Here is a 22,832-nt window from a genome sequence, read left to right as displayed (position 1 = left end):
ACATTTTGAAGTGCATCTGGGCCCAGCTGCTCAAAATGCAAGCTTTTGCCATTGAAGCTTTGAATAAGACTTGGTTTAGGGACATCGAAGCTTTGAATAAGACTTGGTCTAGACTCACACAGGCACAGCTGGTCATGCTCTTAAATAGGTCATGTGGTGGGTGATGAAATTGAAGAAAACCATATATATCCTAGCGTATATACTATTGCTATGTCATTTTCATATATATGACCTTAGCTAGCTAAGTACCTCCTCATCATCAACCACCCTAACTTCAATTTACTCACTGAATTCGACCAAAAATACTTAATTGGTATAGCTTGTGCTAAAAAAATCACGTGCTTATTAATGCTATCATTATGTCATCCAATCCTTTTCTTATTAGATTGGCCCAGAATTCCACTGGAGGGAAGCTCTGAAAATTATGAAATGAGCAAGGATCTCGGTGCTGATTAAATCGATGCGTCATACTCGATCATTCAATGCAAATCTTCGCTATTGCATTCGCAAGATCTTACACTTTGTATTGGACTAATTGGAGCTTCAGTTCCAACGTATATACTTGATAGTTTGATTGTGTATAAGACATTTGCGTCTCATGATTTGTTTCCGAATAGAAAGAAACACTCGATCAGTACGATAAGTGCACGTATCATTCAAATAATTACATTAAAATAAATTAAGATATAATTAGATTAGATAGTAACCTATTTAAAGCTATTATCTATGACTCCATTGGATCTACCATCAGTCCATCACCAACTTCCTAACTAGCTTTTTGTTGAAGCTTAGTTCATCAGATTGCTATAGGTCTTGGTGTAGAAGCTGTAAAACATGCATGCATGGATCTAATTTTGTTACGTGATTTCCCATATTGGTTAGATGTATTATAAGTTTGTTTATAGGTGCACATAACGGTTGCCAGTTCAAGTCTTATTAAAGTGGAACTGTGGTAAATTAAAAGTGTAGTGATAGGTTTCAACCCAAAAGGCTAAAACTCTCCATGAGTCCATCATGTATCTTTTCAGTTTAAGTATGAGAATATTCCGGTAATCAAGATGGTCGACATATATTAGTTTTCGCTGGCAGTTTGGCATGCACCTATATGCCAATGCATTCTTGCATGGATATCGCGCTCTTTATTCATTATTTCAAACATGATGAATCGCCCCACAAGAAATTATCGATATTTTCGGTATCTTGTATCCAGTTGTACATTGAAATTGGTTAGGTCGATCGCAAATGGTTGAGGACTTGAGGCAATCCACCATTCTTAAGTACGGAATTTGGAGTGGACTAGTTTACTAGACACAAATGTGGAGTTGACTCACGACATATATCAATCGAGGTAGATCATTTTTACTCTATATTAGTTCGGACTCGATCAATCTTGTCTTTCATTAAATATGTTCATTTACTAATATTTTGCGAGTTTGGACGAGCTCGTAAGACTAAACCCTAGCTTACTCGATCGTTTTCCTTCTAGGGCAAGTTTGGGAAAATTTCATCGGCCCTAATCCACCGTCTATATACCTCACATACCCACGTGCATTTCAAGACACTCTCTATCCACCGTCCGATTCAGTATGTATGGTATGCAGCGCTGCACAGTAGCCAAACCCGGCAAGTTTGCTCCTTTCGTTGGTAGCTTTTTGCTGTTGTTGGTGGAATTGGTCTCCGCAGGAAACAGTAGATCATACCACTGGAAAACCACCGACAAATAATGCTCAATCGACAACTTCCAGTTTTACTGCAGACAATCTTCTCCTTCTTACCATATTGCTTTTCATTTTTCTTGTCAATAATGGTAGCTAGGGGCATGGGGTCGTCGTATACATTGGAGTTCAACTTCAACGCCTACAGCTAGGTGGGTATGCAATGACCTCAATGGCACGGACAATGAAGTTGCTCACCTTCCACAATAAATGGCATGTGTTGGTTGCTAAATTTTCTACCTCTGTAGCTACATCATGCATGTTCTTGCAATCTTGGTAGACATGTTACTGTCAAAAACCTGATCCCTTTAATTTGATCTTTTTCCCATGACCCCATTCCAAGATCATAATATTAGCTCTGTATATTTTAATTCACTTCATGAATCAGTTCTGCAATAAACTAAATGGAGACAAAGTCTACACAATCTGAACAGGTTGAATGAGCTGAGGACCACGTACTAGAGCAAAATCTATATACAACAAGGTTGCCAGTGAACCATGCATGCAGTCAAACCCTAAGTTTCACCTAGTCCGAAACCAGTGTAATTAACATGGTATTACAATGAGCGCGCGGCATTACTAAGTTACTAACTAGCTAGCTATAGGGTTCATGTTTCATTCAGAATACATGTCAACCATAAGTTTTCACCCAGTCATGCATCATGATCTCCATCAATTATCTCATGAATACATGTTCCTTGTTCAGATTAAACGTACGTCAATCTGCATGGAAATAATTAGATAAGTATGATGATCGAGGCTGTGTTTTATTGTACGTAAACTTGGCATACGTTGATCCTAACATCTTCATATGTATTGGTAAGTCTCTGAACAAGTACTAGAGCAAGCAAATGCGAAAGTCTGCATGCATCTCGTACCTAAAACAAGAGTTCTTAGATTGACGTGCCTTTGCCATGCTAATTAACTTAACTATAAGTTTATAACTGCTACAATTTTGATCGCCATTGAATTATTTCTAAGCAGAACCGGCAGGTCAAGATATTGGCTGGACAACATTTCGAATCAAATGCAAAGACTTATGAGGTCTTGGGATGCAAAATCGACTTAAACTTTACAAGAGATTTAGAGCAGAGAGAGAGAGAGAGAGAGTGAGGGACGAGAGAGGCGTCAGAGCCGACCTTGGCTTCCCATACATTACAGTTTCTCACATTATATCCGCGTGAAATTAATGCATTTGAACAAACTCCTCAACTGTAAAAGCCAGGCCATCAAATGCCATTGCTTTTCTCAGTATATATACTCATCATCGTCGCCTTTAAGCTCCTCACAGACCCAAAACCAGCACCATTATCCTTGAGGTTCCACCATTTATACATTCCCTCTTTAGCTGCTTCTTCTAGCATCTGGCTACTTGATCAGAGTTCTTTTTACTTCTTAGGTTCCAGTACCCTTTGATTTCTTATCATTTGGGCATTATGGTGAAAATGTGGGTGGTGTGTGGGGTGGTTTTGGTGTTGAACTTGGGGTGGTGCAATATTGCGGCAAGAGCTGAGCCACAAGTGCCTTGCTACTTCATATTTGGGGATTCTTTGGTTGATAATGGCAACAATAACCAGCTTCAGTCCATAGCTAGAGCTGATTACTTGCCGTATGGGATCGACTTCGGCGGCCCAACAGGAAGGTTTTCCAATGGGAAAACAACTGTTGATGTTGTTGGTAAGCTAATCTCTCACTCTCGCCAACATTATTCACATGCCTGTTTGCTCTCCAAATTTATCATATTATTTGGAATGTTCTATTGTCCAAGTCAATAGAAAAGGTGGTTTATTAGTTTGGTTGTGTTAAGGGAGTCAGAGATAGCCATTCTCATTTATCGAAAACAAGTTTAGCTATCTCATACATAATTCTGATTAGCAGTTCCCCTAGACCGATTTTTTCACATATTGTAGTAGACATACATGCGTGCCCGGTTGTTCTATATAATTGATCATGTGCACCGTACATTCTTACTACCCTGATAGTAATTTTTCGTGCAATCCATCTGCTGGTGAATTGCTAAAACTACGCTGGCCGGGTAGGAATTTCCCTTAATTTTTCACCTTTTTTATCTTTTCTTTTTTCTGCTCCATCAGTCCATCTTCTTATGCTAAAGAAGACTTGGACGTACTTGAGGACATCTTTTGTTTACAAAAAATTCTTTGGTCGGTGGATATATACATGCCCATGATGGGACAACATCTAAGATTTGTAGTCAGTTTAGTCTCTCAGGTAAGTAACCTGTATACGTACATCATTATATTTATGACAATATTAAAGAGTGAACCTATTTTGGGAGCTTTCCATCGGTTTCTTTCAAGCCTCACCGCAAAACTTCACCCAATAATGAAAATGGCCAAATAATTCATTTCATTCGGTAGAAGAATAAGATATATATACTCATATACTGCATGCATGTGTAGATAGTCCAACAGTTATGACTTAATTGGTAGAACCGTAGAACTACTGCAGATTCATTAAGCAGGGATAGTACTGACCATCAAGTGTCCTTTACATAATGATTTGCAGCTGAGCTTTTGGGTTTCGATGATTACATTCCACCCTATGCAACTGCCACAGGCCAGCAGATACTCAGAGGAGTAAACTTTGCTTCTGCAGCTGCCGGAATTAGAGAGGAAACTGGACGCCAACTGGTAATTACAACTCTTCATACATCAATTCACTACAGCACTAAGTCATTTATCATACACGTTATGTTGGAGACTCAATTTGGCACCACACGTTCGCGTACGATTTAAACGAGAGTCGATCGAGAGTGGTCAAATTGATTGACATTTCTAACAGCATAACATACTGTGTGACAAGAGGGAACGTCCTTATGTATAATGATTCTCTGTTTTGAATATTGTAGGGAGGTCGGATCGCGTTCAGTGGTCAGGTAAGGAATTACCAAAACACAGTTTCCCAAGTGGTTAACTTGCTGGGCGATGAGGACACAGCTGCTAATTATCTGGGCAAATGCATATACTCTATCGGATTAGGCAGCAATGACTATCTTAACAACTATTTCATGCCCCAATACTACAACACTGGAAACCAATTTACCCCAGAGGAATATGCTACTTCTCTTATTCAGGATTATAGCCAGCAACTACGGGTTAGTCGATTTCCTCCCCCTTCTTTAATTTCTGTCCTTAATGGTATTATTCTGAAGTAGTATGAGCAGTCTGGTAACACCCTTTGCTCGCTAGGCTGGAAATGTATTTACGTATATAAGTGCTTTGTACATATTATCTTGAGATAAATATCTACGTATACGAACTAAACAGTTATGTTGTTGGTATTGAATATGCAGATTTTGTACAATTACGGTGCAAGGAAGGTTGTGTTGTTTGGAATTGGTCAAGTAGGTTGCAGCCCAAGTGAATTGGCTCAAAATAGTCCGGATGGCAAAACATGCGTAGAAAAGATTAACTCTGCGAACCAAATCTTCAATGGCAAACTCAAGGCCCTCGCCAATGAGTTCAACACTAATTTCCCGGATGGAAGATTTATCTTCATAGACTCCTACGCCATTTTCGAGGACATAGTAAACAACCCGGCACAATTTGGTAAATGGACATCCTCATTCAATCTTGGAAACATTTGGCCAATTAAATTTCTCATAGTAACTCTATAATTGTGCGATACAAGAAGCGATCACATGAATCGTTCATGTCCACAGCACAAATGACTGACCAGCACAAATTACTGGTCTAGGACACTCACAAGTAAACTAAAAGTACGTCACTAATCCTATTTTTCTTTTTTCATTACAGGATTTTCGAATGTAAATACAGGATGCTGCGGGGTGGGAAGGAACAATGGCCAAATCACATGTCTTCCTTACCAAACACCTTGTGCAAATCGTGACGAGTATCTGTTCTGGGATGCATTCCATCCCACTGAAGCTGGAAATACTGTGATCGGGAGAAGATCATACAGCGCTGTTCGTGCCTCCGATGCTTACCCAGTTGATATAGCCGGCCTTGCTGCGCTCTAGTAAATCAAAGTATCAAACTACGTTGTTTCTGGCTTCTAGTTACCAACTATGTATCTTGCAGCTGAATCATTGGAGAAGTCATGTTTAAGAGTTTTGGAACCGTCCAAATAGTTATGTGTTTATGTTCATGTTTGTTTGTATCAATCTAATTAAACGAGTATACCTAATAGAGTGTTGGTTCAAAAAAGCAAGTATGCACCAACTTTTTCTCAATTATGTTCTTGTTTTATACTTTATGATGAGTCTCGTCGTTCAGTGTTCTATATATAAGAGTTGATAGGCTGGCCGGGTTTTGGATATATACGTCTTATCGTTGCATAGCATTATTGTTAGAGGTCAAAATAAGGCATGCATCTTTTCCAGCTAGTGTTGAAACTATTTCAACTCATTGCTTGTTGTGTATCGTCAATTATTGATCACTTCTTACCCATACGTATTGTTGTCATACATGCATTCTACACATTCGCATTATAGTCTCAGTGAATATATATAACTAATTTCATCATGCATGGGTTCCAAATTTCTTTAAAAAAAATATAATAGGTTCATCATACATGTTGAAATACAATGATTTACAACTAATTGAACAAAATTACTATATTGACAACAATTTAATTGAATTAAATTACGACATTGATAACAAAATTATCATATTCATTTACACATTTACATATCAATAAAAAATTTACCATATTTACAACATTTTATTCAAAAACTTGTCAAATATTGTAAGTGAAGTAATTAACTATAATTAATTACAATTATTTAAATAATCATTTGTTTTACCACAATAACAACAAATTTATTGTCATATTTATAAATATAAATATTATATACACGTAGGTGCCTAAGAAAATTACACTGCCTCATAAGGTTACCCCATATGATTTGAACGACAGAACTCTGTACATCTTTGTTTTTTCGGTTGATTCTATACCTCTTATTTTGAAAGAGGCGAATATGAACATTAAGAAAGATGACAAAGCTAGTCAGGTATACGGATATATTGGACGAATGTGAAACTATAATTTCATTCGTCGATCTCTTTTTCTGTTGTCCTTTGTTTTCAATTGTGCCACAATTTGAAGGTAACCCATTTGTCGAAATAAAACTAATGTCTTTCTTCACCAACGAAATATGAAAGTTATGTCTTGCCAAAACGAGCTAATGACAAATTTATCATCATCTCGTAGCCCATAAAATGCCCACCTCGATCGGCTTTCATCCTCTGCCATCAGCTTCTTAATCGATCATAATTGATTATATGCTTTAGATTATTATCGCCTAAGCTAAACTGGGGCTTTCTATTCTCTGTTTTCTGTCATCGGAATGGCTTTTCATCAAGTGAAACCATTGGAGGTAATGGTGATTGCTCTATATTGGGTTTTAAGCGTGCAACAACATTCTTCTTCTGTTCATGGAGCACAACAGGTACCTTGTTTCTTCATTTTCGGAGACTCGCAGGCTGACAGCGGCAACAACAACTTGCTTGATTCTTTAGCCAAAGTTAACTACAAGCCGTATGGTATCGACTTCCCCGGTGGTGCAACCGGAAGATTTAGCAACGGTCGATCCACGGTTGACATATTATGTATGGACCTCTTCTTTAATCGCCATCATTTATATACACAGGACGTTACGGTCTTGTAGATTTGGTTTTGAGTCTCTCTGTTTCTTAGTAATTAGTTCTAATGCTAATCTCATTTCAACAGTCTGAATTGGTGGGGTAAAGTATGCTTAATTTGTGTGTTCCTAAATAATCTTGTCCTCCACTACGGGAATCCTTTGGTTGCTATGAATGATTTTGGCCGTTAAAGCATTCATCCTTTTAATTAATATTTGGCATTGATTCGTCCTGCATCAGTCATAATTTGAAAATGCCATAATTATAAAGAGCATTCCGCATTTCGAAATTATTCGTGAGTGGGGATCGACCTAAGGGGTCATATATAGAGGCCATATATGCTGCAAATGACAAATGTTCGTAGGTATATATCAGTAGGGTTTACTGGTTAAAGACTAATGCATGTGAAACAAAGGTCGATTGTGCACCAATGTACATAGCTACCTTATGGGGCACCTTGCCCTTGGCACCCCAATGAGTTTCAATATATATAGCTAATGTGAGCTTCAGTCAATTATTCACTGAAATTAGTCATTGCCCTTGGCCATATTATTCACTGAATTGCCATACACAGGACCCGTAATGGACATTGGTCATTCAAGTATATATGGCTAGCCGCTAGCTTTTACCTTAACTTCTAGATTGATTTTAACAAATTAAATAAACTTTAGATTGAACTTCCTAGCTTGGAATAGATGAATTACATGACATTTAAATAGTAGAAGTGTTATCTAGCTAGCACATGCATGCCTTTTACATCATCTTTTGTTACCATAATTTATGAGAAATTCAACATAATTTTTATTTTGCATTTATCTATGTTAAACTGTGCAGTAAACACAAATATAACACTTGAATATGCTAATAACATTTTCCAATTGCAGCGCAACTTTTGGGTTTTAACAACTTCATCCCTCCATTTGCTCTGCTTAATAGCTCTGACATACTCAAAGGAGTGAACTACGCTTCTGGTGCAGCAGGAATTCGCGAAGAAACTGGGAGTCAATTGGTATATAAAAACTTGATACTTAATTAACTCTTCATGACATCTGCATGCATTTGGTTCACTTTGAATTGTAGATGCATATATCATATTTGTTGTTACTACTTTGCAGGGTGCAAGAATCAGCTTGGACGGACAGTTAAAGAATCATGAGATTACAATCTCCCGAATTGCTGATATACTTGGAGACAGGGGAGCTAACCGTTTACAGAGGTCATACTATTCAAGTATAAAACAGTGGTTGGCCAAAAGACACTTAAACCAGTGCTTATATTCAATTGGAATGGGTAGTAATGACTTCATCAACAATTACTTCCTGCCTCAGCACTATAACACCAGTAAAAGTTTTACCACTGAGCAATATGCTGAAGCTCTTATCACACAATATTCTGAGCAAATAAAGGTAAATATATTCAGCAACTATAGATATATACCCCAATTAATAGATGTCATGAGGTGACTACAATTAAACTAACAACCAATTTTTAAAATATTATTTGTTTCTATAGAAGTTGTACAATTTTGGAGCAAGGAAGGTGGTTTTGGTTGGAGTCGGAATAATAGGTTGCACACCAACTGCAATTTCTGCCGGCAAAAATGGATCTGCATGTTTAGATATAATGAACAGTGCAGCTCAACAGTTTAACCAAAAGCTTGTATCACTTGTCGATCAGCTGAACAAAAATTTTACAGACGCGAAGTTCATCTATATTAACAGCTTTGGAATGGGTACCGGAGACCCTGCAGCTGCTGGTATGTTGTTCGACATATTATACATGCAGTCAAACCATTAAAATAAGCTCCGAGTGTTCATTTATTTTGACATCATAACATGTTTCACGTTTTCATTTTCAAATACTTTTGTACTCTATTACTAATAAACCCTGGTTTCCTACTTTCATTTCATCATTAAATATGTATTATGTAAAAATGAACTTTTGTTATGTTTGCAGGATTTAAAATTGCGAATGTTGGGTGTTGTGAGGTAAATGAAGTCGGTCAATGTAAAATTGACGGAATTCCCTGCCAGAATAGGAGTGAGTATGTGTTTTGGGACGGATTCCATCCTACTGAAGCCGCGAACCGACTCACTGCAATCAGATCATACAATGCTTTCAGCCCCTCCGACACTTATCCAATGGACATTAGTCATCTTGTTCAGCTAAAACTTGAGCCTAAATTCTTTACTTCTTAGAAGTCATTTAAATTTGCAAGCAAATGTATAGGAGCCTATGAGGCGATTTTGTTTGTGCTCATGAGTTTGTCATCGTTATACATCATAAACTCAACGCATGTTTTTTTGTTTTAGGATGATCATAATTTTTATTTCTAATGCATGATGATAACAATTTAATGAATTAACTCGCAAATTTGGACGTAGAATAATTAACTTGATTTCCATCTATCTAAAAATTATAGACTCTATCAAATAGTAGTGTTACTGTAATAACCCTAAATTTCAAACAATATTAGTTTGATTTAATTCTATATAATTCGAATTTTAATTAGAATGAATGTGTTTTGTTGTGATGTTATTAAACGAGAAACGGAAACGTTCTTGGAACGTTTAATTCGAAAAACGTTACATTTCCGTAACGTTTATATCGACTTTTATTCTGTTGAGCGTTTGCGAAAACTTCCTTCACGAAAGTTGTAGAGCTCGTCGATACGAGTTCGTAAGTATGTGACGCATTTGAAACGGACGTCGTATGTAAAAGTTATTGACGACGGAAGTTAGTTTCCGATTTTAGAGGGGGGTATAAAAGGAAATTTTCAGCTAGGGTTCCCATAATTGGAAACCCATTCTTCTTCCCTTCCCTCCGCCTCCATCATCTCTCTCTCTCGGTTCTCTCTCTCACCTATCGTGCTCTCCCCGAGTCCCTCCCTCTCACTGATCACTCTCTCCCTCTCCCTCTCACTGATTCACTTCTCCCTCTCCCTCTCACCGATTCACTTTCTTCCTCTCCCTCTCACCCGGAACTCACTCTCCTTCACCTCAGAAATCGCCTCCGTGCGATCTGCTTCCCTAGGCTGCTGTGACACACACCGCCCATCTCTTCGACACCGCAAGGACCCCTGCAACCACTCTTCAGCTCACCAGCTCGAGCCTCGCCGCCGTGAGGACGCCCGACGTCGCCAACTGCAAATCGCCGCGCCGAGCTTCTCAGCCACCACCGAGCTAGAAGCGAGCTCACCACCATCGAATCGAGGTGAGAGTCATGTTAGAGATGTATTGTGTGATCGTTGTGATGATTTTTAGAATTTTTTGGAGTGAATCGAAGGGAGGACGGAGGAGAGGGTACCGCCGCCTAGAGGCGGCGCGTGGGAGAGCGTGGGAGGTGTAGGAGGTGGTCTGTGACCGTGGGGAGGAAGAGGGGAGAAAGGAGGATGGTTTTAGGGTGGCGGTGGCGTCATATGCACCCTCGTTGGCGTCGGCGCGTGGGCCCCACGCGCGGCTGCCGGCGGGTGGCGCGTGTACCCCACGCGCCGCCACGTGCGGCGGTGTGACAGTGTTTTCCGATAGGGGTATTTTGGTAATTTACTTAAATGTAAATGTAAATTTTATTTACTACGGTAAATGTAATTAAATTTTACCTTCAATAAATGTAAATATAAATTACTTTCAGTAAATGTAAAAAGTAATTTGTAAAAGGTAATTAGTAAATTTTATTTACTGAGATTGTATTTACATTTAAATAGTACGTATACGTACAAAAATACGTATTAATATTTATACGTACAGAAATACGTCTATAATATTTATACGTACAAAAATACGTATTAATATTTATACGTACAAAAATACGTATTAATATTTATACGTACAAAAATACGTATTAATATTTATACGTACAAAAATACGTATTAATATTTATACGTATATAATATTTATACGTACATAAATACGTATTAACATTTTATACGTACAGAAATACGTATATAATATTTATACGTACAGAAATACGTATTAATTGTATATTTGTACAGTAACCGTGAATAGTAACAGTGAACAGTGACACTGAACAATAATTTCGTAAAACCGAAAATTGCTTAACAGTAACCGATTATTATTGTTTCGGCATTTAAAGGTTTACAAAACGATTCTAAATTCTTTTCTTATCTTTTCAAGGTGATCGTTAAATCAAGGAAATGAATTATCTTCGGGAATTGTGGGATTACGCTCAAGTCAATAAGGTGAGTAAAATCTCACATATTTACGAATCTACCCTCGCGGTGATTCAAGATTTTGCAAGAGTATTTAATAATGAATTACAACATGTATACAATTTAGTGGATTACATATATACTGTATAATGGTAATAAGTACATATATATATAATTCATTATATTATATACTGTTATTAATTCATTAGAAATGGTCATTTCGATGACGGAAGTTTGTGTATTGAGCATGTGTGGTGAAATATGACATGTATAAGACATAGTGGACTATATATGTATTGTATAAATGGTAAATAAGTACGAATATATATAGTTTGCTATATAATATACTGTTATGATTTTATTGTGATTATATTGAGCATGTGATTTGAATTGTACAATATGATGTGAGATTATTGTACGTGATTTTTAACATTGAGATTGTTAAAATGTGAATTGTCTTCGGACCTGATTTTTGGTACAATATGATGTGAGATTATTGTACGTGTTTGGCAAGTCGAAACCTAGCCTTTGGCCGGGCGAAAGTTACGATACAGTTAGAGCTCTAGTCTGTCTGCCTTAGTACTGCATGTGAGGTAACGGGTGGTTATCTGCTCATGGGTACTCAGTTTATTTTGGATGTTGGGTAGCGGGTGGCTATCCAATATCAGCGGTGTATTACGAGAGGGGTAACAGATGTGTACCAGCGTTCTTGGTACCCGTATTATAAATGCATTGGGTAACCAGAAGGGTTACTTAATTTTCTCGTGAGCGTTTCATTTCATATTTCTTTGGGTCAACCAGATGGGCTGACCAATGACTCATGAGGGCATTTATATTTGTTGTTTGTGATCTTTCGTATATTTTGATATGCGAATTATATTTTGATTTTACTCATACGAGCTATAAGCTTACCGGGTTTGTGTTTACAATCCCGGTGCACCAATTCGATGGTGTAGGGGATAATTCTACAGGTGCTGATTAGTGGAGGTTGAGTGACGACTACAGAGGCTCGAAGTCGTTCGTATCCTACTTGTGGTGAGGTTTTAGCGTGGATTTGTGTGTGAGAAGTTGTGTAATTTTATTTGTGAGATTTGTGAGTGATTTGTGAGGATTATTACATTTCCATTTTATGTATGGATTATAAATTTGGGTTGTAATAATTGGTTGTCTGAGTTGTATTGAGAACTCAGAATTGATCCGCTGTTACACTTTAATGATATCGATTTATTTGAGATTATTTTGTGTTTAACGACTTTAGAATTTTGAGTTTTTAAGCTCGAAATTTTGGGGTCGTTACAGTTACAATCAACAAGAAACAAAATTCAAGTACGTTGTTGATAAAAGATCTCGAACCCGATACCTGTATACAATACTTATACAACAGGCTGTGTTTTAACTTTATAATAGTCGAGCAAGAGACCCGGCCACTTGCCCCAATATCGCTCCGCCGTGCACGCATATAAAATGGGGTCACAACTCTAGATGAGGAACCGGGCCATCGGCGATAGTCCCTACACGGCGGCTCAGACTGCTCTGGTCCTATAAAAAACACCCACCGAGCAATGGTGAAGTCAGAAATCTAAGTTCACTGGTGCAAAAAAAAAAGATTTAAAATATATGTAAATCTTAGCTATGATGGTAATTTTTATTGAAGATAATTTAAATGTGTGATATTCATAATTTAAAGAAAACATTTGATATAATTAGTGTGTGAGGAAGTATAACTTTTTTATCTTTTAGTCTTAACAAAAAAAATGGAGGACATAATCTGGGAGTTTAAACATGAATCTCCTTCCTTTAGTCTTACTATTGTAAAAATATATATGTATAGATGCAAGATTCGAACCAAGGACCAGGAGATTAAATCAAAAACACATGTCCAATACACCAAATTGTCAAATGTAGACATAAGCAAACTCAGAAACTTTTAAAGCCTAATGGTTTCTTAATCTTGAATGATATGATGCTTTAAGGGTCATCATTGTAGATCATCGGAGTCGGGTTCTTTATCTTCTATTACTACAATGGCTTCTGGGATGAAGCTTTTCATGGTGATTGCTCTGTCTTGGTTTTTCAGCATGCAACTGCATTCTTCTTCTGTTAATGGAAAGCCACAAGGCCCACAAGTACCTTGTTGGCTTGTTTCTTCATTTTTGGAAACTCACTGGCTGATAATGGCAACAACAGCGTGCTTGATACTTTGGCTAAATGTCACGATTCTGAAATTTCGAATGATAAAAATTTGAATTCGAATTCATGAAAACTCTAAAACAATTACAAATATATTAAAATCATCTTATAGTAACAGTGTATTGAAATTGAGTTCATAGTACGACTTGAATAATACATAATAAATTTATACCTCAAGTATTATAACAAATGGAAATGTAAAAATCACTCAATCCTCACCACAAATAGAAGAAATAAACTTTAGCAATCTTCAGAATAAGCCCTCCGAATCTGTCAATCCACACCTGCAGAACTATCACATACACCATTGAATAGGTGCACCGGGATTGTAAACACAAACCCCGTAAGCTTTTCAACCCGTATGAGTAAACCAATAATATAACATACATCGCATACAAAGGAAATATGACAGAAAATATTTAAAGACAAGAGTACTCATGAGACACTGGATGACCCATCTGGTTGTCCAATATTATTTAAAATATGTGTACTCATGAGACATTGGACAACCCATCTGTTTACCCAATATCATTTAAAAACACGGGTACTCATGAGACCCAGGTATCCATATGTTACCCCTCATGCAATACACTGACAGATACTTGGCAACCCATATTCTACCCAATATCACTCAAAACATGGGTACTCATGAGACCCAGTCAATCCATTTGTTATCCTTCATGCAGTACACCGGCAGACAGACCAGAGCTCTAACTGATCGTAATTGACACCCGGCCAAAGCTTGGTTCCGATTACTGCCAACAACGTCCGAAGACCAGAAAACGTTTCAACAAGACTCATTGTTAAAACCACGTACAATATAACAATCAACACATGTTTATTGTACTACAACCAAGCGACTCTTGCACAACAATATAAATATAGTCATCACAATATAATCTCATTTGGAAATAAAAACCGTAACATTATATAATATAGCAACCCATATATATGTATCATATTTACCATTTTTGTACACATACATAACCCACTATCTTATATAGATGTCACAGTTCACTCTGTTTAAGAAATCGTAAATATGAGTCACCGCTAAGACTAGACTTGTCATAGTGAGATTTACTCACCTTATTTCCTCCGTGCAACTTGCAAGACACCGAAAGTGATTACCTCACTCGTTTCATCGGTCACCTAATAGCAAGATAAAGTGCTTAGAAAAACGATACGTAAAATCACAGGCGACGATTTATTATCGTTAAAACATTGTTCACAAAATTACTGTTCACGCAGCCCCCAAAACTCCGCCATTTCTCCTCCTACACCGTCCTAGATCGATAGCTGATCCCCTACCACCCTCACCTACTCCCACGCGCCGCCACAGACGGCGACACGCGCTCCACCATCACCTCCGCCCAAACCTCCTCCAATCAACAAACTCCCAACATGAAAAATGTAGATCACAAGGAGAGAGACACAACCATACCTTTAGTTCGTCCCAAGCCGGCCGGAAACCACCGGAATCGCCACCGTAAGATCCCGGATTGAGATTTGAAGATCGGAGCAGCTGCGGCTCAATTCGAGCCTCACCCCCGGTGGAATCATGCCTAGGAGGAAGAAGGAGGACTCGATGTCGTGGCCTCGAGCTCCAGCGTTGCCGGCGACGCCGATTTTGTCGATGCAGCAGTTGCTCTCCCTCAGTGGCGACGCGTCACGGCACGAGGTGGGTCGCTGCTGTAATGGGTCGGAGCTTCCCGGTCATGCGATTCCAACGACACCAACGATGTCGTGCACGGTGGCCGGAGGAAGGAGATCGCCGGTGGAGAAGTTGGCTGAGAAAAATTAGATCGGGGGAGAGGAGAGAGAAGCTCGGGGGGAATTCTGATTTTTTTTTTAAGTTTCCAAAAAGAGTCATTTTATAGCCTTCCAAAATTGGAAACCAACTTCCATTGATAATAACTTTCACATACGACATCCGATTTAGGTGTGTCGCGAGTCCACGAACTCGTATCGACGAGCTCTACAACTTCCGTGAAAAAAGTTTTCAGAGACGAACGACGGAATAAAAGTCAACTCTCAACTCTCAAGTCACAGAAAACATAACGTTTTTCAATTTAAATTTCCGAGATCAGTTTCGTTTCTCCTGACATCGACGAGAAAGCAAAAAATGCGATTTTTACTCAAATTCCAAATTTAATAATCTACAAGAATTATATGAATTTAAACCCGGAAATTCGGGGTATTACACTAAAGTCAATTACCAGCCTTATGGTATCGACTTCCCTGGTGGCGCATCAACCGGAAGATTCAGCAACGGTCGAACCACCGTCGATGTTCTCTGTATGTAACTCTTGTTTAACTCATGCACAGTTCGATACTTTAGAGATAGATTTCTGTTTGTGGTTTCAATAGGCTAGGGTATAGCTGCGCGAGTGGATAGCATTATCTTCTTCGAATTCACATTAATTTAAGTAATTTGTTGGTCTTTTTTCTTGAGAGCATGCATGGCTCTACATTACGTCACCAACACCAAGTCATAACTTCAATTCAGTCTTTCCGGTCGAAGTGTGCGTCCTCTAAGTTAAGTTGACAGTCTCGAACCATGGCAGTTGTGCTTTCATTAGGGTAGCTGGATATCTCGTCAATTTTGGGCCCGTCTGCTGGATAAATAGTTATGTTAGCATTAATTTATCAACATGAAACCTTTTGTGGTTTGAGGTTTGAAAGCTCTCATCACTCTTTCGTATACCGTTTACAGTGGGGATTGACATGCATCTATCATAAAATTATACGTTGTTAAGCTCTAGCTTGTAGTAGTTGGGTACTTGGGTATATATCAGACTTACTGATTGAACAGGGGTGTGCACGGGACGGGATGGGACGGGACGGGACGGGACTCATTCCACGTCCCGTCCCACTTTTTTGAATCGGGACGGGATCGGGACGGGACGGGACAAATTCCACATTTCTATGAAGTTAAATAAAAACATATATTTTTATTTTTTTCATAACAAAGTAACATTTAATAATAAAATTGTAACAAAAAAATATATATTATATTCAAAATATTATAATTTACCATTATTATTTGAGTTGATATAATTTTAGAGTTATTAAGAATATAAATTAGTTTCATTTTGATATAAATATATAAGAATTTTTAAGTTTTCATTAAAGGTGGTACGGGACGAAGCGGGATAGAAATTATTCATCCCACGTCCCATCCCACTATTATGAAGCGGGACGGGATCGGGACGGGACAAACGTTTTTAGACCTCCGTCCCGTCCCGTTCCTATGAATTTTAGGATCGGGACGGGATCAGGATTTCCGTTTTTTATGCCCACCTCTAATTTGTTCTTAGTACGTACAGGAGTAATTGAGTAAAGGGGTTTTACGTACGTACAGTTTGATCCTGCCATTATCGTTTGTTATCTTGGTCTAACATGCCTGCATGTTCTTAATTTTGCCTTAATTATGTTGGTTGGTATTAACTGTTAAGTAATTCTCTAACATGACATCAAAAACCTTGTTCCTATTAATTGGTACCTGTTTGATTTAATTTGCCAATATCAAACTGCTGCATTCGTCACACATATAGTTAATTAATTTCACTTATTATGTGCTAATGGAAGATTTTCTCATTTATCACAGCTGAACTTCTAGGCTTTGACAACTACATCCCACCATTTGCTTTTGTACGTTAATGGCTCCGACATACTAAAAGGCGTGAAGTATGCTTGTGGTGCGGCAGGAATTCGAAAAGAAACTGGCAAGCGATTGGTATATATCTAATTACTTCTTCAACACTTCATCAATTACTAACTCTGTTTTTTAAATTTTTGGTACATTTCATTTGTCCAAACAATATATATAAGAGATTATTTTGCAGGGTGCTGAAAGGATCGGCATGGGCACAGTTAAATTATATTCAGTTTATATAATTGGGAATAAGAGATAGCTCCAAAGCACTTAAACAAGTGCTTATATTCAGTTGGATTGGGCAGCAATGACTACATCAACAATTACTTCGTGCCCCATTATTATCACACCAACAAGAAATATACCACTGAGCAATATGCTGAAGTTCTCATCAACCAATATTCTTGGGAAATACTGGTAATTAGTAATCGTTAAAAATAATTAAAGTACTAACGCGTACGTCTTTCTTTAAATGTCACAGACAGGTGAATTATACTGCTTATTGTTGGTTCTTATTGTGTTTGTAAAGAGTTGTACAAGTATGGAGCAAGGAAGGTAGCTTTGGGTGGACTGGGACTAATTGGCTGCACGCCAAGTGCAGTTTCTTCCTATGGCACAAATGGGTCAGCATGTGTAGACACATTGAACATTGCAGAGCAACAGTTTAATCAAAGGCTTGTATCACTTGTAGATAAGCTCAACAGCAATTTGACAGATGCAAAATTCATCTATATTAACAAAAGTATCTATTTGATATGTTATGTTATCAAATTATGTAAAACAACAAGCTCATAGTGTGCATGTATCTAACTGATCGATATATCATATATAGTTTGAGTTAATTATATGACTTACGTACAAACGTTTTCTGGTATTTCACTTAAAATTAAGATGTGTAAAGGTGAATATATATATCCTTATCCAGAGTGAAGTTCCAATTTTGACACACTTTTCGGTCAAAATTTTTCACCATAAGCGATTCAATATTTACGTATGGTATTCAAGATCATCTCTACAAAGTTTTATCCAATTTGACAATGGTTTGAGCTTTCAAAATTGAGATTTACACGAACGGTTCACGTTGAACAATTTTAATTCATTCATTGATTTAATCTAATTTCAATACCTTAACGATGTCCGAATTAGATGGAATTTTGTATAGATGATCTTGAATAGCATACCTAAATATTGAATCGTTTATAGTGAAAACATTTGACCGAAAAGTGTGTCAAAATTGGAAGTTCACTCTGTAATTCCAGAATGAAGCTTCACTTTAGATAGCAACTATATATATATATATATATATATATATATATATATATGCAGTGGTTGATCCGGCAAATGATTGCCTGGCAGTTGTAAAAGAATACCTAGAGGAACTTCCTATTTCTTGAATTCTTGGTGTTTTGCTAATTCTTGAATTTTGGAAATTAATTCTTATAGTTCCATCATTGTATTAACGGATAGAATCTAAATCAGAAAGATTACGTTGAGTATTTGTTGGTTGATATTCATTGGTAAGAGACCATTCAGCCGGAAGATGGACATCCGACCATCTGATAGTTTGCGGGACAGTGATGTATGCATTATTTTGACTGCTTTGAATCAACAAGGTTTGGCTCTTAGGACTTCTATTAATAGCTTGAAAATTCATATTTGTGCCAGTAACTTTGTAATGGATTCGGTAGATTAAAGCAAGAGGTTGGGTCCCTTCAAGGATATTGTATCCTGAGGTCTTAATGTTTAAAGTTAATGTCTTTAAAATATGAGGATCACTTAGGCTGATTGAAAAATCTGGGAAACAATTGAAGTGAATTGGTCCATTAAAAAGACTTGATTCGATTAAACCAAGGGTACTGTCAGTGAAGTTGGTAAATCTTGCATCTCTTAAGCATAAGAGAATGAAGGCATTAAGACCAAGCCTTGTTAGAGGCTTAATACCAATTTGAACTAAGCCGATATGGAGGAAATGGTGACCATCTTTCTGATGTTTTTTAATTGAATTTGGACTGAGAAGTTGGTAGATTTCATATTGCTTACTTAAGGCATAAACTTGTTCTACTGATTTAATGTGGTGTTCTCCTTTAAAGGCTGCAAGATTCCATTTTTCCTATAAATTTCACTTGTAGGTACTTTAGGTATGTTCCAATTATTAGGGTCAATATTATCATTTGACTGGTATTCGATCTGTTCTTTATTAACAATGTCCGGGATCCTATTCAAGGAGAAACTAGACCCTCGAGAGGAGACTGAATTGGATCTGAAAAGTCTGCTCATTGTGCTAGGTGGAAGGGATCTGGTACTAGACTTAAAATGGTAGAGAATTGACTTCAGAATACTTAGACCTAAGAGTAACACTCTTCTCTGCTCCGCTCATGCCACATCCGCTCATGCCACATCCGCTCATGCCTCACTTGGGACTTAGTGTTTGGATCTGGAAAACTTACTGTTTGGTTGGAGAAGAAGGAAACCCAGAAACCCAGTAGATAGAAGTAAATTCCTAAAATCTTAAGAATAGAAGCAGAAAAACAAACAAGTAGCACAATAAATAAATAAATAAATAAATATATATATATATATTGACCAACTCCATTTACCGCACAACATCCAATATTCGAAATTGTGAAGCCTGAAATGAACGAAGTGTATATTCGAAACTGTGAAGCCTGAAATGAACGAAGTCGTTCATTTCAGGCTTCACAGTTTCGAATATTGGATGTTGTGCGGTAAATGGAGTTGGTCAATGTAAAGTTGATCATATGCAAGAACAGGACAGAGTAAGTGTTCTGGGACGGATTTCATCCCACTGAAGCCTTAAACCGAATCACTGCAATCAGATCATACAATGCTTTTACCCTTGGAGACACTTATCCAATGGATATCAATCACCTTGTTCAGCTACACATAAATAAGCCGACAACTCGAGCTACCTAAAATCCTTGCAAAACAATATTTTCGAATGAAGCACGCGTTTAGTTGTTTCAGCTCTCTTTGTCATCGTATTTTTTTTTCCGACTAATTGTCATCATGCAGTTGATATATGATAATGTATCATAATCAAGATCATTCTATTTCTCTTATGAGTAAACGCCAGCTAGTTTATGTTTATTTCTCTACTTCAAGGTTAATTGTCCTCTACTTTTGTTACAAAAGTTAATTCTAACTAATCAATTACATGTGCAAAATATGTAAATGTAGATATCACGCGCGTTTATATATATATATATATATATATATATATATATAGTCTCTATCCAGAGTGAAGATTCACTCTGAAGTTTCAGAGTGAAGTTCCAATTTTGGCACACTTTTCGGTCAAATTTTTTCACCATAAGCGATTCAATATTTAGTTATGCTATTCAAGATCATTTCTATAAAGTTTCATCCAATTTGACAATGATTTGAGCTTTCAAAATTGAGATTTACACTAACGGTTCACGTTGAACAGTTTTAATTCATTCATTGATTTAATCTAATTTCAATACCTTAACGATGTCCGAATTAGATGAAATTTTGTAGAGATGATCTTGAATAGCATAACTAAATATTGAATCGCTTATGGTGAAAAAATTTGACCGAAAACTGTGCCAAAATTGGAACTTCACTCTAAAACTTCAGAATGAACCTTCACTCTGGATAGGGACTATATATATATATATATATATATATATATATATATATATACACACGGAGGTTTTCAGGTGCGGAGGTCCATACATTAAGCTAAGGAACGGATTTTTATTTTTTATCAACTTTTTTATCGCGTTTTCACATCTCCACCGTCCAATCCTTAGGTAATAACGTATAGATCACCTCTGTAAAATTTCAGCCAATTTGGTAATCGTAAAGGTATCTAACTAAGTTAAATCAATGAATAGATTAAATCTGCCGAACTTAAACCGTTCATGTGTATAATAGAAAAACACAGTTTTGAGTGACTTAACGATAACCAAATTGGCTGAAAAATGGCATATGTGATCTATACGTTATTACCTAAGTACTGGACGGTGGATGTCACGACCCCGAATTTCAAATGATAAAAATTTGAATTCGAAGTCATGAAAACTCAAAAACAATCTCAAATAAATCAAAATTATCTTATCGTCACAACGTATCATTACTGAGTTCATAGTACAACTTAGTCGAATGGATTATGACAAAACCAATTTAAAATTCAAGCATTTTTTTTCAAATGGAAATGTAAAATCCTCACAATCCTCACCACGAAATAAATAAAGAAACTTCGAAGTCTTCAGAGTAGTTCGTCGATTCTGCTAATCCATACATGCAGAACTATCCCCTACACCATCGAATAGGTGCACCGAGATTGTAAAAACAAACCCGGTAAGCTTTGCAGCTCGTATGAGTAAACCAACAGTATAACACACATCATATATAAAAGAAAATACAGATGACATATAAATATAAATGCACTCATAAGACACAGAACGGCCCATTTGGATGTCTAATAATATCTGAAAATATATGTACTCATGAGACATTGGGCAACCCATATGTTTACCAAAATTATATTTATAATACGGATACCCATGAGACCCATGTACTCATCTGTTACCCCTCGGCAACCCATATGTTACCCAATATCTCAAAAATATGGGTACTCATGAGACCCATGCAACCATCTGTTATCCCTCATGCAGTACACCAGCAGACAGACTATAGCTCTAACTGAATCGTAACTGTCACCCGGCCAAGGCTTCGTTCCGATACTGCCAACACGTCCGAAGACATAAAAACGTTTTAACAAGACTCAAAGTTAAAACCGCGTATAATATAACAATCAACACATGTTTATTGTACTACAACTAAACGACTCTTGTTTAATAATATAAATATAGTTGCCACAGTATAACATCATTTAGAAATAAAAACGTAACAGTATATAATATGACAACCCATATATATGTATCGTATTTACCATTTTATACACATACACAACCCACTATATTATATACATATTATAGTTCAATCTTTTTTTAAGAAATCGTAAATATGAGTCACCGCTAAGGGTAGACTCCTCATAGTGAGATTTACTCATTTTATTACCTGCGTGCAACTTCCATGACACTGAAAGTGATTCCCTCACTCATTTTGTCGGTCACCTAATAGCATGATAAAGTGCTTAGATAAACGATACGCAAAATCACAGGCGACGTTTCGTTACCGTTAAACACTGTTTTCATAAAGTACTGTTCACGATGTACTGTTAAGAAAGTACTGTTTTACAATTTACTGTTTAGAAATTATTGGTTACAATATACTGTTCAGAATTTACTGGTTACAATCTACTGTTCAGAATTTACTGTTTAATGTTCAGAAATTACTATTTTACAATATAATGTTCATAAATTATTGTTTATATTTTACTGTTCAGGCGCCGCCGCACATGATGCCCCACGCGCCGCCCACATTGGGTGCGCGTGGTGCTCACGCACCACCTCAGTCCCCGTACATGGCTT

At 37.1% G+C, this 22,832-nt stretch overlaps 2 protein-coding genes and 1 pseudogene across 2 annotated transcripts; all 3 read left to right on the top strand.

Moving 5' to 3' along the window:
* Positions 1 to 3,148: 3,148 nt before the first annotated feature.
* On the top strand, positions 3,149 to 5,780 carry LOC126788611 (GDSL esterase/lipase At5g45670-like). The gene is made up of 5 exons (XM_050514620.1): positions 3,149 to 3,392; positions 4,242 to 4,366; positions 4,585 to 4,830; positions 5,029 to 5,284; positions 5,492 to 5,780. Exons 1-5 carry the CDS (start codon positions 3,152 to 3,154, stop codon positions 5,713 to 5,715), a joined length of 1,092 nt encoding a protein of 363 aa, XP_050370577.1. The 5' UTR covers positions 3,149 to 3,151; the 3' UTR covers positions 5,716 to 5,780.
* A 1,264-nt stretch (positions 5,781 to 7,044) lies between these two features.
* Positions 7,045 to 9,537, top strand: LOC126785785 (GDSL esterase/lipase At1g29670-like). Its single transcript, XM_050511425.1, has 5 exons — positions 7,045 to 7,306; positions 8,224 to 8,348; positions 8,455 to 8,745; positions 8,852 to 9,095; positions 9,296 to 9,537. The coding sequence occupies exons 1-5, from the start codon at positions 7,045 to 7,047 to the stop codon at positions 9,535 to 9,537; spliced, it is 1,164 nt and encodes a 387-aa protein (XP_050367382.1).
* Positions 9,538 to 13,531: 3,994 nt separating this feature from the next.
* Positions 13,532 to 20,286, top strand: LOC126785782 (GDSL esterase/lipase At1g29670-like; annotated as a pseudogene).
* Positions 20,287 to 22,832: the final 2,546 nt, after the last annotated feature.

Source organism: Argentina anserina, chromosome 3 (genome assembly GCF_933775445.1).
Source record: "Argentina anserina chromosome 3, drPotAnse1.1, whole genome shotgun sequence".
NCBI classification, from domain to species: domain Eukaryota; kingdom Viridiplantae; phylum Streptophyta; class Magnoliopsida; order Rosales; family Rosaceae; genus Argentina; species Argentina anserina.
This window is presented reverse-complemented; position numbering and strand designations above follow the sequence as displayed.